The 19,234-nt window shown below is 38.3% G+C and overlaps 1 protein-coding gene across 1 annotated transcript in view; it reads right to left on the reverse strand.

Moving 5' to 3' along the window:
* The window catches only part of LOC108262103 (complement receptor type 1), a 60,847-nt gene extending 50,953 nt beyond the window's left edge, over positions 1 to 9,894 (reverse strand). The window contains exons 1-3 of the mRNA XM_053686478.1: positions 9,760 to 9,894; positions 1,534 to 1,654; positions 127 to 309 (exon numbers count right to left, since the gene is read on the reverse strand). Of these exons, the coding sequence (XP_053542453.1) occupies positions 127 to 309; positions 1,534 to 1,591 (241 nt within the window). The 5' untranslated portion in view covers positions 1,592 to 1,654; positions 9,760 to 9,894. The remainder of the gene's footprint in view (positions 1 to 126; positions 310 to 1,533; positions 1,655 to 9,759) is intronic.
* Between the last annotated feature and the right edge of the window lie 9,340 nt (positions 9,895 to 19,234).

Raw genomic sequence — 19,234 nt, forward strand, 5'->3', positions numbered from 1 at the left:
ATACATATTGTGTATGGTAGAAATGTTTTTGAGAATCACAATATATTTTTGTCATATCGCCCACCAGTAATCCAAACTATACACAAATTAAAGCTCAATATAAAAAGATGTTTGTAGACAGTTTACTTTTGCATTGAAGTTCGAGTTCGCTCCACTGGGATCCAGTACAGGCGATTGATCTGGAAGCTGATGATTTCACAGGAATATAACCAGTGGAACATTTGAACGTTACAGTGGATCCATCAGGAAAAGTCTGTTGGTCTTCAGTCAAAATCTGGTTTTCCCCAACATCAGGTCTCTCACATTGTGCTGAGCAGATAAATACAGATCAGGCTTATTAATGATTATCAAATATCCAAATATCCTTTGTATGGCCTGCACTTTGTTTCCAAAATCATAACCTATTTTTTTTTTTTTTGAGATATGGATATTGAGATCTGGATCTTAAAACTGACATTTTTATCTCATATCTCATGCGTCATACAATTACAGTATCTCACAAAAGTGAGTACACCCCTCACAGTTTTGTAAATATTTGATTACATCTTTTCATGTGACAACACTGAAGAAATGACACTTTGCTACAATGTAAAGTAGAGAGTGTACAGCTTGTGTAACAGTGTAAATTTGCTGTCCCCTCAAAATAACTCAACACACAGCCATTAATGTCTAAACCGCTGGCAACAAAAGTGAGTACACCCCTAAGTGAAAATGTCCAAATTGGGCCCAATTAGCCATTTTCCCTCCCTGGTGTCATGTGACTTGTTAGTGTTACAAGGTCTCAGGTGTGAATGGGGAGCAGGTGTGTTAAACTTGGTGTCATCTCTCTCACACTCACTCCTACTGGTCACTGGAAGTTCAACATGGCACCTCATGGCAAAGAACTCTCTGAGGATCTGAAAAAAAGAGTTGTTGCTCTACATAAAGATGGCCTAGGCAATAAGAAGATTGTCAAGACCCTGACACTGAGCTGCCAAGACCATACAGCGGTTTAACAGGACCGGTTCCACTCAGAACAGGCCTCGCCATGGTCCACCAAAGAAGTTGAGTGCACATTCTCAGCTTCATATCCAGAGGTTGTCTTTGGGAAATAGACGTATGAGTGCTGCCAGCATTGCTGCAGAGGTTGAAGGGGTGGGCGGTCAGCCTGTCAGTGCTCAGACCATACGCCGCACACTGCATCAAATCGGTCTACATGGCTGTCGTCCCAGAAGGAAGCCTCTTCTAAAGATGATGCACAAGAAAGCCCGCAAACAGTTTGCTGAAGACAAGCAGACTAAGGACATGGATTACTGGAACCATGTCCTGTGGTCTGATGAGACCAAGATAAACTTATTTGGTTCAGATGGTGTCAAGCGTGTGTGACGGCAACCAGGTGAGCAAAGTGTCATTTCTTCAGTGTTGTTACATGAAAAGTTATAAATCAAATATTTACAAAAATGTGAGGGGTGTACTCACTTTTGTGAGATACTGTAATATATATAAGGTGGGGAAGCTGCAGCTATAACATCTAATGTATAAAAGAGTCCTCACCTCGGACCGTTACGGCAGTCATGAGAAGTGTAGAGCAGATGATCATGTAGCTCAACATCTTCAACTATAAATATTAGACACCACATAGGCTCAAGGTGTTGCTCTGTCCTAGAAAGTTACCCTGAAATAAAAAATATATGTTTCTGGTTTACAATGTAAGAAATAACAGACTGCCTCTCGGTAGATTCCACCCCGAACTGTGTTAGGATAAGCTTGTTCCACAAAAAGGCAGAATTATCAAAGGGACAATTTATCTCAGTCTCAGCAATGTGTGTATAATACCACCTAAAGTGACATTCACACAGTTATAGCATGGGAAAGGCAGTAGGACATCAAGAACTATTATAGAAAATATTTATGAAGTATAATCAATATGTATAACTAACATCTGGATATGCTAATAAAGTGTAATCAATATGTATAACGAACATTTAGATTTATTACTTAAGCATAATCTACATGTACAATCAATATTTAGAAGCATAATCTAAACCCATAGAACTTTTTGATCAAGTTCTATTCTAAGTGTGTATTGAGTTAGATGAATTCTGTGTCTTACTGAACAATAATTGTTTTTCTGTATCCGCCTGTACTTTCCTACACAGAAGTAAATAACCTTGAGGCTGGAGGACAATTAAGGAGTTAGGATAGGGCCTCAGGAAGGGAGGTAGATGTCAGCTAGGACAGCAGAAACGGACAGAAGCTCAGTGAAGCATAGGAAGGGTGTGTTGATCAGAGAGAAAGAAAAAACAAAGACTCTGAGTGAAACCCTTTCTAAAAAAAAGAAAAGAAAAAAAGAAACCTTGTCCTCATAAAACCTTTTCAAGAAGAACAACTAACTGCGCATGCTCCACAAATTTAAGATAATAAGTAGACATGAATAATTGTGGCGAAGATGATTGGTCTGTTTTTAATGAGAAAAGGTAAAACTCCGCCTAAGATGAGAATGCTGTAGAGAAAGGTATAAAAAGGGCTGTGTGTGTTTGTATAATTGAGACGTTCTGTAGACTGTCTCACTTTATTGTTTCAATATAGATAATTACTTTTTGACATCTACTAAGCTTCTCTCTCTGAAGATTTTTGACTTAGGCTTGAAAGATTGTTTGCCACGACACCATCCCTGAACAAAGGGGATATGTGACCGTAGTTAGCATCATCACCTTTTAGGGTCACATCTGTAAGAACACCCGTACCGAGATGTGAGTGTGGAAAGCGATCACAACAAATGCTATCCTTAATTTACATTTAGAATTAAACTTTATTTACATTACATACAGAAAACCTGGATTGAAACACAGTATAAAATGTCTGTGCTGATATTGCTCGGGGTTCACTTTGACTCAGACAAACTTGAAGTGCTTCATGTACTTTGTCACTGCCATGCTGTAATAAATGTATTCTTCATGGAGATCTTCGACATCCTCTCCATTTTTTCTTACAACAGTATTTCTTTAAAATCACAAGATTTTTGCATACACAGTACATATAGGTAGTGGTGGAAAAAGCAGAGTGCTTCTGAGGCTGTAGTGAAACCAGTGGATATGCTTGACGTAATAGCTGTAGTCAGAACATCACGTTCATTTCATGGGGTACTAAAGTTCCCAGAGCGTGGATCAGCTCCTTGTCTTTGCGTTCCATGGCACGAGCTATGACATTTCTTAGGAATGATTGCACATTTCCTTATTTTTCTGGAGAAAATTTTCATTTTCACTGCAAATTCATTTAAATTGGTAATATTTCAATCAGCATAGAAAGGAGAGTCTTCTGAACTATAGAAAATCTCTTAGTGCTGCTAGATCAGTCTATCTCTCCATCCTAATAGAAGATAGCTAAAACAATCCTAGATTTCTATTCACTACTGTAGCAAAATTCAGTAGGATTAAGTCCACCACTGAAACAGGCACACAATCATTATACAGCTGCAACGATTTCATGTATTTTTTTCAGTAGCAAATTTGAAAGTATTAGACATGAAATTCAGACTATTAATTTAAAATCTTATAACTTACCCTGTAAATAATAATATAGCAATATCAGATCAACAATTAGAATGTTTTACTCGCCTTAGACAGACCGAACTAAATTAATTCATTTCTTCATCAAAATCATCAACTTGCAAACTTGATCCCTTACCTACATGTTTCTTCAAACAGATTATTCCAGGAGCAATCAAACCCTTCTAAAAATAATCAATTCTTCCCTTAGTCCTGGCTAAGTACCTAAATCACTTAAACTAGCAGTTATCAAACCCCTGATTAAAAAGCCTGACCTCAACCCCTGTCAATTGTCCAGCTATAGGCCAATATCAAATCTCCCCTTTACCTCAAGATCTTAGAAAAGTTTGTAGCACAGCAGCTATGCTCGTAACTACATAGGAATAATATACATGAAATGTACCAGTCAGGATTTAGGTCTCATCATAGCACAGACACAGCGCTGGTTAAAGTAGTAAATGACCTATTACTGGCCTCTGATCAGGGTTGTGTCTTCTTACGTGTGTTACTTGACCTTAGTGCTACTTTTAATACCTTTGATCATACTGTTCTCCTTGACAGACAAGAAAATGTTGTTGGCATTAAGGGAACGGTCCTCTCCTGGATCAGGTCTTATTTGACCAATCGTTATCAGTTCGTAGATGTAAATGGCGACTTCTCCACGCACACTGAGGTGGAGTTTGGTGTTCCACAAGGTTCTGTTTTAGGCCCACTGTTTTTTACTTTATATACGCTACCTCTAGGTCAAATTATACATAAATATGGTATTGGCTTCCACTGTTATGCTGATGATACACAGTTGTATGTTTCAGCAAAGCCAGATGACAGACGGCAGCTTAGTAAGTTGAGAAATGTGTAAAGGACATTAGACGTTGGATGCTTATTAACTTCCTTTTATTAAATTCTGACAAGACGGAAGTACTTCTACTAGGACTACCATGGGCGTAACCACGCACCCTTTGGGGGGGGGGGGGGGGGGGGGGGGGTGATGTCCCCCCCAATGTTGAGGAAATACCAACCTGTCCCCCCCAATATACAGTACAAAATATTTTCTATATGTCCCCCTTTAATGAACCCTACCAACGGATCTGTCTTTTCTTCATCTATTCTAATTATTTATGTCTATTCCTTTTTAATATATTTCCGTTTGTTAAGGAAAATAGGTGTGTGCCCCCCCTCCGATTGTACGCTTAGATGCGCCCATACTCAGTGGAAGTTCGTTGATATATTTTAGCCGCCCAGTCTGTAAGAAATGGTGACTGCAGCCAAGCATAGAAAAGTGTAGCAGAGCATACAAGCTTTTTTCAAACAGTAAGTAACTAGATACCTAAATAGTAGGTGACCTTAGCTTAGTATAGAAGGCATCATACCATGGCTTGGTTTGTTCTTAAGAACGTCAATTAACTTTTGATATTTGCACACCCATGAAGTAGGCGTGGCTAACGTCAGCTCCAGTTTTTGACCATTAACGTTACATTCACTTGCATATCCTCCCACCGAGTTTGTTGGACCCCACCAATGTCCATACCATGATTACGCCCTTGAGGACCACATACAGCTAGAAGTAAGCTTTTGATTACATAGTAACTCTGGATGGTCTTTCTGTTTCGTCATATGCAGCAGTAAAATACCTTGTGTGGTTATTCACTCCAGTATTTCATTTGACGCTCATCTATATAATATTACTAGGATAGCCTTCGTTAATCTCAGAAATATTGCTAAGATAAGAAATATAATGTCACTACATGATGCAGAAATATTAGTTGCTTTCATTACCTCAAGGTTGGATTATTGTAATGTCTTACGGTCTGGATGTTCCAGTAGGAGCATAAACAAACCAAAGTTAGTCCAGAATGCAGCTGCAAGAGTCCTTACTAGAACCGGAAAAAATGACATCACATCACCCAGATCTTATCCACACTGCACTAGCTCCCAGTAAAATTTCGCATTGATTACAAAATACTACTATTGACCTATAAAGCCCTAAACGGTCTCGCACCACAGTACCTGAGCGAACTTTTGGTCTTTTATGATCCGCCACACCTACTTCGATCAAAAGGTGCAGGCTATTTGTTGGTACCTCGAATAGTGAAAGTTGCAGTAGGGGGAAGAGCTTTCTCTTACAAAGCCCCACAGTTATGGAACAGCCTTCCCATTAGTGTTCAGGACTCAGACAGAGTCTCACTGTTTAACTCCAAGCTGAAAACAGATTTGTTTACTCAAGCTTACCATGAAGACTTTTTTTTTTTAACACAAAGTACACTGTCTTATCCATTATGGGACAATAAGCATACCTAATAATCTCTCCCTCTCCGTCTCTGTCAAGCTACACGATATTCCTGAGATGCCAGTAATCCTGACTCTTTCTGCTCTCCATACTTGCCCGATCCATCCTGATGCCCTACATCTGGTGGGAGTTCCCATCAACTGGAGGCTACATTCTGCTACTGAAGACAGCCCCAAGCAGTGCAGCCTGGAGATTTAGTGAACAGTGAATCAGTTCAACAAAACAGACTTCATATAAAAACTACAATGAACTTCCCTTTACTCTATCCGGTGTTACCCGGATGAGGATGGGTTCCCTTCTGAGTCTGGTTCCTCTCAAAGTTTCTTCCTCATATCATCTTAGGGAGTTTTTCCTTGCCACCATCTCCACTGGCTTGCTCATTAGAGATAAATTCAAACATTTAAAATATACTGTATCCTGTGTTTATATGTTTCTGTAAAGCTGCTTTGAGACAATGTTTATTGTAAAAAGCGCTATACAAATAAATAAATTGAATTGTAGTGCTTGGGATGTTAAGAATTTAAAATAAGAGTCTACAATGGATTGTGTGGTTTTTTTTTTTTAGTGGAATCTGCTGACTTCAAAGATATGTCTAAAAATATTATTTTCATTCCAATGTACCTAATAAATAGTGTGGGTACCTGCCCCATAATTTGATCAAAGAAATTTTACTCAACAAATCCAACAAAGACGTTTGCATCAGAGGATCCCATTTTAGTACCCATACTAACACATTTTATTTGGGAGTAAAGCCTGGAAATGAACTTGCAGCAGTTAGATGTTAGTACAAGCTCTGATAATCTTGAGAGAATTTCAGTAGGTGGGTCCCTGTCCAGTCACACATCTAGAAATTGTTCTAAGGCCATCAATCCATCCCTAGTAGGAATGTCTGTAAATAGGCTTTTGATGTCCATAGAAAAAAATGAAATTATTGTTTTCCAGGGATTGCTCTTTGAAGTGTTGAGGGATTTGTAGAAAAAGTGAACAAAGGTTGGCAAAAATCTGTAAAGTGTTGTAGGAGATTTAGATCTCAGGATTATGTAGCCTCAGCCCTACCGTTATTTCTTGCTTAAGTGTAAAATACAAGCTGATGTATTATGTTATGCAATTACGATTAAACCGTGTTATGATTAAACTATGTAAAGAACCTCAACCTTGACAGCCCGGGGAAACACAACCGCGTCCGGAGAAAAAGAGGGCCAAGAAAAAGAAAGGGTTCAAGCCATTCCCCAGGTACCCAGCAACGAAGACAGACTGGAAAATCTTCTGGTTCGGGGGCCACTAAGAAAGCTGTTCCTGATGTTCTGCTCCTCCAGCAAGACCTGCAAGATTTACAACTTGACACGCTGGATGTGAAAAGAACTGAAAAGCTGATATTAAAACATGAACATTTAGAGAAAGAATGTGATAGCATATTAGGTGTTTTGAATCAAATGAGAGCTGAAGCTGAAAGATTGAATTATTGTGCTAGATACAAGAGAGCCGAAGGCATTAGGCAACTAAATCAGAGATATGGGCAAAGATACACAGAAGAAATAAAAAGAGCCGCTCGTGATTGTAATACAGAATCCAGACCCTCTGCCTTTATTAGACACGTAGATGAATTAGAAAAGGCGCTAGGGCGTTTAGAAATAAAACTGAAACGGACCAAGTAAGGCATATCTTCTGTTTTCTGCACACACACGTAGATGAATTAGAAAAGGCGCCAGGGCACCTAGAAATAAAACTGACATGGTCCGAGTAAAAGCATACATATGGTTTTCTGCGCCCAGCTTCAAAATTAGAGCTCTATACCAAGTTCTCCAGTTCATTGTGTCTCTCTGTTAAGCCCAAATAAGGACATGCATCATGTTTCTCTACAGGTAACTTGAAGGTCAGAACATGTAACCCCATTCTGTGACCTTAAAGAAGGCATGGTTTTGTGCACTAGCCTGGACCCTAAAGCACAGGGCCACACTCAAAAAATGTATAAATATCGAGGAAAGGCAAGTGTTTAGATGCCATTTCCACGGGTGAAGACTTACTCGTTTTAATTTCTTCAAAAAAAAAAAACCATTATCAGACTCTGCGTAGTATACAGTTGTTCTTTATTTTTCTTTATATTCAGAGTTAAGATATTTGTAATCCTTTTATTCTTTAATAAACCAAAGTCCATATAAAGGACGATTCATATACCTTACTTCAAGAGTGAATTCCTTTGTTACAAACTTCTTCAGAGAAAGAGAAAGGACTTCAAGGGTTCTCGAGCCCAGCGGCACGAAGACTCCACCTCATGAGAAGGTAAGAGGAAGTAATTCTACAAGCTGTATCAGTTGTATGACAGGGTAGAGGGTAGAAGACTAAGAACTGGATTCCGGAATTCCCGGAAAAACTCAACAAAAGACTGAAGAATGGGCTGGGAAAACCAAGATATGATTTGTTGGAATTATATTTGGAGAAGTCAACATGGGCATCAGGAATTCTGGATGATGTTTGTTCATCTTTATTAAAATGGGCATGAAGCTTTAAAGGTGCATTAGGCAAGTTTTTTTTCCAATCTGGTTAGATGGGTTCAACATTTGAATGTTTTTTTTTTCTCCTTGGGCTTATTCCCGCCGATATTCATTAAGCTCTGCCCCCAAGATCTTATGGGGACCCACAGAGTGTCTATAAAATGACAGACAAGAGGTGCATCCAAACAGAAACAAGTCTTCCAAACTGGAATTCAGTTTTCCAAAAGGTTTTCTCAGCAACTTTATTCACTTTCACTAAGGCCATGGCTTAATCCAGTGTTCTTAATACATGTTCTACATATCTTTTAGGTTATTTGTACAAGTAAGGAGTAAAAATTGGGGGAAAAAATTGACTATTTGGTGTTGGCCATCATAGCTATTTTTAACATTAAAAAGTACTTCATACACCTATGCAAAAAAGATTTTTTTCCCAAATAACATTCCTATCCTCATCCATGACAACGCTCTCAAAACTAGCCTGCACCAACTGAAATGTCTTTCTGGAAAATAAATTCACCAGACCCTCACTTTGTGGATTGGACATGTCAACTTTAATAAATCATAATCCTAAAACTTGTCTCTAGAATTTTTTTTTAATGAATGTATTTAGTGAATGAAACAGTCAGTCCCTCCAGGATTTTCCACAGATTTGGGCCATGTCAGGTCATATCAGGTCATGTGAGGTCATGTGACATCGTCACAACATGCATGCAGCCAAAGCCCTCTTTGATTCACAAGCAGGAGTACAGCTAATAGGTCTTGTTTACCAAAAACATGTCTGCAAAAGACCGTGCAAAACAATTTCGTGCAACTGCAATTTTACCAGCAAATTTTGGTAAAAGCCGCAACAAATTAGGCTTTTTTTTTGGCCACAAACTGACAGCGGTAGACCAATCACAACAGACTGGGACGTCTGACCAATCAGAGTAGAGTATGCTCTCTGGAAGGCGGAGTTTAGAATGAGTCCTTTAAAACGGACCATTGCAGCAACAATTTGCTTGTATTTCAATAACTTGCTGCATATACCAAACACATAATAACTGAAATCAGCTTCTAATGCGAATAAACATTCAATTTCAATAAATTTACAGTCAACTACAGTCTAATGATTCCGCAATGCTTTCTTACAGACACGCCCCTAAACTCGGAAACTCCGGATTAGAGAAATTCCCGAGTTTCCCCCACTCGTAATAACGACTTTGTGGAGGCGTTCATGTGCGTTCAACTTGTAAAACTAAAAGAATGTAACGTCTCTCCTAGTGCGCTCATTTTATTTATTAACTATAGTCGAGTTCATCTCTGCTTGTCTACAAACCACACTGGAAAAGTCTCGCGAGTTGTTTTTTTCAGTAGGCACTAAAGACGTCGTATATTAGATTTTACTTAATGTTACACCATAAACTCAGTCTCGCGATTCATTTTAGCGCCGGTTAAAGTAATTTAAACATCTTACTTATCTTGTTACGCTTCTTGGGTGTTTACTTTCCGGTGACTTATTGACAACTGTGACCAGGAGTCGCTGTTGAGCAAATGTTCGAACGGGAACGCGCGTGACGTCCGCGCGTGACCGTGAGCGCGTAGACATTAGTGCAGAGAGCTGTGCTGTAAATAAAAGGTGCGTCATGTCTTAGAGAAACACGTTCATTGGACAAGCTAGATATTGTCGCGAGCATCGAAATGCGTGTCTAGAGAAGAAATAAAACATTAATGCTGCTGCTAGACCGCTAATGTGTTACTGCTGTGAATGGTTTGGTTATGTTTTACAGTAGCGCTTGTTGATGTGTATAACATTCTGGTTGTCTGATAGCCTACATGTAGGCTTATCTTTATTCTTATAACTATTTACTGTAATGACCCAATAATGTTGGAGATCCTATAGTTTGTTCTTTACAAATGCATATTACTCTGAGATAGAGTAGGCTAGGATCACTGAATCTGACTAAATATATAGCTACCGAAATATGTTACCCCTCTTTATTTCATCATAACTGACTATAATGTTTAGTAAAGTGGCTCATGTGATGTGTCAGCTCCTCCCCCGTTCTATTTCTAGTTCATTCTATCGCTTCCGGGTATAAAGACAGTGGTGGTTTGGCTCCGCCCCTCAGGAAACCGAAACTGTATCCACAAAAAAAAAAAAAAAAAAATACCATTCTCTACTAATGTGTCTAGTGTCATAACTAAGCAGTCCGACATAATTAAGGACGCCTAAATGGTTTAAACGCGTTCAAACGAACCGAGCTCTGGCGAGTTTAGTTTTACGGCTTGTGTGTTTTCAGGTAATAGCTTCAAGGCCTATAGGACTAATATGACTACAGGATTCCCCCTTTTTTAAAAACAGTACACTACTCTTTTTAGTTACAGTCTCAGTATGCCAAGGTCTTGGATGTAGGGCTGCAACTATCAATTATTTTCATAATCGATTAATTGATTATTATTATTATTATTATTATTATTATTATTATTAATATTATTATTATTTCAATTAATCAGATGGAGAGAAAAAAATTCGGAAAAAACATTTTTTCATTTCGTTCCAGGGATTGCAGTTCGATGACTACATTTACATGGACAGTAGTAATGTAATTATTGACCTTACTCTGAGTAAGATAATAATGTGATTAAGGTGTTTACATGAGTCGCTTTTAGAATACTCCTGTCATGTACCTGTTTTACATGTTATAGAACATAATTAGATTAACGGTACACGTCATTACGTCACCGCGCCACGCCGTCCACGTTTCTTCCAGAATTTCACCTATCAACATACAGTTCGTCTTCGTTATGGTACCACATATATAGTTTTGGGTGTTTTTATTTTAAATTTTTACGGACGCTTCAAGTGTGGTTAATTATTTGTCATGCTATACGTGCTAATAGACGACTGCTTGAAGCCATGGGCTATGTCCCAAAAGTGTACTTACCTACTGCATAGTAGCGGAGATACATGTATTTCGCCTGCTATAGGCCTATAGTAGGTAAGTACATGGTTTGGGACGCAGCCGTGCTCTCGTTTGCCGTAAAACGGTTGAGCACTACCGTGTGTGTACGTGTCCTGTCGCAAAATGTGGTGAAAACTCCCACACGCCGTTAATAGTGTGATTAAAGTGTGTACATGTCTGTAATACACGTCGATAATGTGACTAAAACAGGAATACTCCACCTGTCTTAATTCGATTTGTGTTTACTTCGAGTATGACCTTAATCAGATTAATTAAAAATTGCTGTTTATATGTTAGTTTTTTAATCAGAGTATCGTCTTAATTGGGTTAATAGTGGGTTATTGTTGTCCATGTAAACGCACTGAGTGTAATAGATATTGTGTCATCAGGTAGGCGTGGTCTATTTTGAGAATCTGCATAGGTCAACAATCATGCGCAGTTTGAGATGAAAAGCCATTTGCTGCAAATAGTTGTCTGTGCTTGATCACAGGGGTTTCACATTCATATTGCTATATCTTCAGATACCTGTCCATGATCGCAGGGGTTTCATGTTTGAAAAATATCATTGTTATTAAATGCTTGTTTCACTTAAATACGCTCAAAGTCTTACTGACCTTACATCAATTCTATCATGTGTAACAGTATCATGTCTAACAGTAGATTAGAAATAAAACAAGGTCAGGGACAAAATGCAATTACTACTCTAAATATAAATCATAAAATTGTAACTGATCCAAGAGAAATAAATTATGAACTATTGAAGTTTACCTTATGCCTATATTCATCATCTTTTTCTCAAGCAAACTCTGAGAATTTCTTGAAAAAAGAAGATCTTTTTATTCCTAAGATAGACCAAGATTTTAAAATGACATGTGACTCTGATTTAAAAATTGAGGAAATTTAAGAAAATGGTTTTAAGGAAGTCACCAGGTCAAGATGGAATACAACTTAAAATACAGATAGAAGAGAAATGCTATTTAAGTACTGAAGGAACGCATAGAAACTAATACACTACTAACAACAATGGAACAAACTATAATTGTGTTAATATCTAAACCAAAAAAAGACAAAACTTTTATTGATAATTTAAGGCCACTTGGGTACTACAAGAAGATTTGATATTAAAAGGGGAATACGTCAAGGACACCCAGTTAGCCCGCTTCTTTTCTTACTTGCCATTGAGTTACAAGCATGAAAGTATAAAAACATTAAATGTTTTGGGTAGATCCTGGATAATTACACAACTAGCACAACCTTATTTTTAAAGGACTCTGATCAAATACCTAATGTCTTTTCAGATGCTTCAGGGTTATATTTAAACTTGAAAAAATATGAGATCCTCACTATTCATGATAATACACAACATTTTATTAAAAATATTCAATTAAAAAATTAGATTGCATACTATTACTAAAAAAATGTTTGTTTGTTTTGTTTTTAAATTGAATAACTGGTTACCAATAAATATTGACATTTTTGGAAGAATTGTATTAACAAAGATGGAAGGAATATCAAGATTAATTTACCCAGCATATCCACTGGCAGTACCAGACAGGTGTATTAAGGAAATAAACTGAATTCATTATCATTTTATTTGGAATAATAAGCAACATTTGATTGCATGTGTAAAAGATGAACAATCTCTATGGTTTAGTTTTCCTTTTCATCTTTTAGGATTAATTTAGTTTCTTTTAAGATGTGATTTTGACCCATTTGAAAAATTTATTAAGTAATTGAAAGGAAATTCTCTTATATCATGTACTCTCTTATATTATGAACTGCTATCAAATACCTATGATGAATGTATTCATTTGATTATCTCTTTGAATAAGCTGATCAACTCCTAGGCTTGATTATAGCTATATCCTTGAAATACACATGTATTTCCGTGTCAACATGACACAGGACTTATTTTGTATTATGACTATGTGCTGTGTGTTTTGTTTAAATCTGTCTGACACCTAGACCAGTAGAAACCGTCCACGCACTGTTCGTTATCAATGTGTATAAATACTCTTGGTTTGACTCTTGTGTTCACTTAGGCTCCCCAGATCGATCTGAAACGCTCTGAGGCAAATCACACTTTCTAGCTCATAGCAGCACAGAACTAAAAGTTAATAGAAGTAATTGTAGAACAGGCTGGAAGGCATGATGGAAGATCTGACAGGCATAATCTGAGATTCCTGGGATACACGGAAATCTAACAGTAATATCAGCACAAACATTTTTTTTTCAACCTATGTTTTTTTTTTTTTCTCCAGGGCAATTACATTAGTGCAATGTGACAGCATAACAGTATTTAAAAATAAATAATAATAATTCCTCATTATTAATTATGGCCCAATCCATTGGATACAACATGAAACATTATTTCATATACAACTTTACAAATTTTCAGGTAATTCTTCATTCTAATAAAATGTTATTCACCAAGCTCAACAAAACATCAGCTTGATGCAGTTTAAGTGATATAAAAACAATTTTTGGTTTCTTATTTTGTATGTAGATACAAAAAGAATTTACAGAGGGGGAAAAAACATGTGTAACAAAACACTATGGTCACAAGGTCAATGCTATGCTACTACAGTGCTCTCCACTAATATTGGCACCCATGGTAAATATGAGCAAATAAAGCTGTGAAAAGTTGTCTTTATTTTTTAACCTTTTGATCTTTTGTTCAATTCACAAAAATACTCTGCTCTAAAGGATATCAAACAACTGCAAATGCAACAAAGGTTTATTTTGTTAAATATAGGTGTGCAACAATTATTGGCACACCTATGAATTCATATGAAAAAAAATATTTGAAATATATTCCCATTGATTTTATTTATTTATTTATTTATTTATTTTACATTTTTTTAGTGCACCTGGGTAACTATGAACAGGAAATTGTTCAAGCATGACTTCCTCTTTCATAGGGGTATAAATTTGAGGTAACACATAGGCCAAATTCCCTTAGTTCTTCATAACAATGGGTAAGACCAAGGAATATAGCTGTGGTGTGCTGCAAAAAGTTGTTGAGCTTCATAAAATGGGAAGTGGCTATAAGAAAATAGCACAAGCATTGAAAATGCCCATTTCCACCATCAGGGCAATAATTAAAAAGTTCCAGTCAACTGGAAATGTTATGAATCAACCTGGAATTGGGTGTGTGTCTATATCGTCTCAACACACTGTGAAGAGGATGGTTTGAGTGGCCAAAAAATATCCAACGATCACAGCTGGAGAATTGCAGAAGTTAGTTGTGTCTTGTGGTCAGAAAGTCTCTAAGACTACAATCCGAAGTCACCTACATCACCACAAGTTGTTTGGAAAGGTTTCAAGAAAAAAGCTTCTACTCTCATCCAATAAACAAACTCAAGCATCTTCAGTTTGCCAGACACTACAACTTCAAATGGGATCGGGTGCTATGGTCAGATGAAACCAAAATAGAGCTTTTTGGTAATAAACACTAGAGGTGGTTTTGGTGATCGAAAAGTACCTCATGCCCGCGGTTAAATATGGTGGTGGCTCTTTAATATTTTGGGGCTGTTTTTCTGCCAGAGGACCTGTCCATTTTGTTAGAAAACACTATGGACTCTATCAAATATCAACAGATATTAAATGAAAACCTGTCTGCCTCTGCCAGAAAGCTTAAAATGGGTTGTGGTTGGATCTTCCAGCAGGACAATGATCCAAAACATACATCAAAACCAACACAAAAATGGTTTACTGACTACAAAATCAAGGTCCTGCCATGGCCATCCCAGTTCCCTGACCTGAACCCCATAGAAAACCTGTGGGCTGAGCTAACTGAGAGTCCATCAGCATGGACCTCGAAATTGGAAGGATCTGTAGAGATTCTGTATGGGGAATAGTTTCGGATCCCTTGCCATCTACCCTCATCAGGCATTATAGGAGAAGAATCAGAGCTGTTATCTGGGAGGTAGCACAAAGTATTCACTAAAAGGGTGCCAATAATTGTTGCAAACCTATATTTAACAATGTTTTTTTCATCAGCATGTGTTTTGTTTGCAATTGTTTGATATCCATGAGAGCAGCGAATTTCTGTGAATATTTTGAACAAAAATTTAAACAATAAAGACCATTTTTCACAGCCTTCTTTGTGTTGTGGATAAAAATGTCATAAAATAAACATGAGGGAGACCTAGTTTCCAGTAAAGGGGAGAAGAAGAAAAGACGGGCACCAAGACACACAGAAGCGGTATTAGGCAGATATTGACAAATAGGATTTACATTTTAAAGATCTTTAAGAGTACTACACTATGGTTTATTAGTCGAAGAGTTAAAAAGAAGTATAAGAGCTGAGGAGCGCTAACACACACACACACACACTCTTGCACAGTCACGGGCGGGCATGTAGACATAACACACACACACATATAACATTATAACTTTATAAGAATAATAAAAAGAAGTATTAAGATATTATAAGGGTAATATCTTATAATAATAGAAAACGCTTTATAAAATACAGAATAGTAGGATATGTAGGACAGTAGAAGGGTAATATAATGATATTATGAAGTAGGAAGTACTGTAAACCGTTTTTCAAGCAGTATAACTATATATAAAATAGAGATATAGAGCAAATATGAAAATAAATTATAAACTAAAATACAGAAAAATGTAACTTACTCATAATTCAGATGGTGAAGATTCCTGTCTCGTAAGGAAGGCCTTCATTTTAAGAGAAAACCATGAGGAGCCATTTATAAGGGTAGCTGAGTCAAGCTGCCCCCCGCGAGATAATAGTAAGACCAAGGTCACTCTAGATTGTTTTGTCTCTCCACTTTTGAAGCTAATGGTAATTTGAAAACCCCTGGTTTTGATTCTATTTGTAAGTTGAAAAGCCCTGTTTTTTGAGCTAATGGTAAGTTGAATAGCTCTTTTTTAACCCTATTGGTATTGATATCATAGTCTTCTTGAAACATATTGGTTATTTACTGTGTAAATACAGTATAAATACTGGAGCTTAAGCTCAGGGTATCAGATCACTTCTGAGAATTCTCATCGGTGTGGATCTCGTGTGGTGGAACGGAACCAATAAATCTGGACCCTTGCTTCTTCTCACTCACGGCTGGTGTCTTTTTTTCTATCTCCAACTGGGCTCAGAGGTAGATGTGAGTATTGGCTTCTATTTTGAATTTTAAAAGTTTTTGGGTAATAGGCTAAATTTGAGCTGGCATTTGGCGGCCCAGATGGGACTGGGCTAAGATCTATATGTCTGGAATCTCTCCCGTGGGACTTCGCTCTCTAAGCAACAGATAGGCCGTGTAGGAAGAAGGCATTGCAGACGCCTGTTATTTCAAAGCTCTGTTTTAGTGGTCTGTTGTTACGATTGGGAAGCCCCCGGGGTGGGAAGAAGGACTAAAGTTGGTCTCCAAAAGAACCGTGGGTGAGTGAGAAGAGGTAAGAGAAGTGTGAACCGATTGTAATTTTGTAATTGTATAAGGGCTGTGAATGGGTTCATAAGACTGTGTAATGAAATTGTATATGTGTTGTGTGAGTGAAAGTCTTGCAATACCACTGGTGAAAGATTCCAGGACTGCGATAGGAAGCAGGTGGAAATGAGGCCTCAAACCCCAGATACCGGCTACTAGAGGTGTGGCGGCTGCATTGGTGGGGACCCCTAATACCGCTGGGAAAAGATTCCAGGTCTGAGATAGAGAGGGGAATAAATCCTGGGCCCAGGTCTGGGTCGCGCAATACAGTGTGCCCGGTGTATGAATGGAATGTGTAATAACAAATGTGTGTGCTTATAATATATGTGCTTATAATATGAGTGCGGTGTGAGAGCGTGTAAGTTTTGGAGACAGGGAAAAATGTATTTATTAGTGCTATGAACATGAGCTCCATACATAAAGAGATATGGGTGTTGGATTAAGCTTTAAAAATAAATAAATAAATAAATAAATAAATAAATAAATAAATAAAATTATTTGTGGAGAAAGTTGCATTTAATTTATATGACTGTAAGCTTCATACATACGGAGCTGGTGTGAAGGCACTTTATACTCTGAGACCACAATTGTGTGTATGTAATAAGTAAATATGTGTAATAGTGTGTGATATAATATGTCTGTGAGAGCTTGCGGGCGTTGTTTATAAAAAGGAGTGGTGTGTGTCTGTTCTTATCTGCGCAAGCAGGGCTGCCTTCTGTGTGGAAAGGAAAAAAAAAAGGAAAAGAAAAAAAATGTGTGCGTGCGCACTTCAGATTAAGCTGGGTAACACATGACAGTGTGAGATTTTTGTTAAATGTTTTGAATCTGGTACAGACTTTCTGTGAGTCGGGCGAGACTGTGTGTGTTATAATTAATTTGGTATCAATAACTGCTGTATGAGTGTTTTAAAAATTGGGGAGCATGCACGAACATTGTGAATATTTTAGACATCTGTCAGACTGCCCATTGTGTGAATACGAACTTCTAGACCTGTAATATATATAACAAAATTGTTGAGAAATCAGTGAGTCAGTCCATTGGGACCTTTCATTTATATTCCATAAATTATGAAGGTGTTCAGTTAAATGACAAATAATAATAATATAATTTAATTTAAAATAATTTTTCCCCTGTTGTATTCCTTCCCGAAAAAACTTATGATAAGTGAAAAAGTACAGCCCCCAAAATTGGGTAATATTGAATAGTTGTAAACATTGTAAACATGTAAGAATTGCCGGATTGGCTGTTGTGTGAGGCTGTGTATTACCTAAAGTTAAACTTAAGATTCATAAGATTAATTGAATCATCTTAATTAATTAATTAATCGTCTTAATTAAATTGAATGTATGTACTCTGAGTGTATGTGAGTCCCTGGGGAGGCTGGCTGGACCGAGTACGGACGGAAGGGAAAAGCAGGCATAAATCAGTACGAGATAGGCTAAGCAGGCTGGAACAGCAGGACAAGGTAGGAGGAAAACCGTGAGGGATAACTTAGGGGAATTGGGGGGGGGGCATGTACAAAAGACTCTAAGGGCTGAGAGGTGTGAGACACGACCAGAGTTATGGCTGAATGTAAGAAAGAGATGAGCCCGATAGAGAGGGTGATAAGCAAACACTGTACAGATGAGAAGGACATTAGGCATTATTGTAAAAAATGGAGTGAGAAGACTAGTGGTGAGTGGAAATGGCCCGAGGAAGGTACTCTTGATGAACAGCTATGCCAGATAATGAAAGAGAGATTAGCTGTATGGAATGAACAGAAAAAAGGCTTGAGAGTGAGGGAGAAATGTGTGAAGACAGAAGATAGTGGACAGGTTTGTGAACGCAGGGAAGGAGGAGAAGGAGAAGGATAGACGGCAGAGAGAACGAGCAGAGGCGGTGGTACGGAAGAAAGAAGAAAGGGAAGCAAGCCTAATAAAAAAGATAAAAAAGGCCATTCAGAAGCAATGGGCCGAGGCCCCGCCCTCATATAACCCTCAGTACCGCCCTCCAGTGAGAGCTGTCGGAAGTGCCCCACCTGCCGGGCTCTACATGATGCAAGACCTGGAGGACAGAGAAGATGAATGGAAGGAAACCGAGGTGGACATACAGGGAACATTCACCGGATACCAAAGAATGAGGCATCGCATGCGGGAGGATGGAGAACCTACCAAAATGGAAGAAGGAGCTGCCGGATACGAGGATAGAACCCCGGTCGAGAGCGAAAGCCCACGGCTGGACCTCCCACAGGTAGGCAACAAAGAGAGGGACAGGGAACTACAGGAGTATATGAAAAACTGGACCCACACTCCGGGGTGGCCGGAGCACGGGGAGATTCCCACCAGCACTAGCACCCCGAGGCCAGGGTCACGGCGGATGGTGCACAAGCAAAGAGACAAGAAACTGAAGGAAATACAGGAGCAGGAGGAGCATAGGACCAGTGACAATCAAGAGGGTGAAAACGGAGCACGAGGGGCTCCACATACCAGAGGAGGAGAAAAAGGTGAGCCGAGAGACAGTGTGGGGCGGGTGGTCCATATAGAGGGGGATGTGGTGCTCT

Source organism: Ictalurus punctatus, chromosome 15 (genome assembly GCF_001660625.3).
Source record: "Ictalurus punctatus breed USDA103 chromosome 15, Coco_2.0, whole genome shotgun sequence".
NCBI lineage: Eukaryota > Metazoa > Chordata > Actinopteri > Siluriformes > Ictaluridae > Ictalurus > Ictalurus punctatus.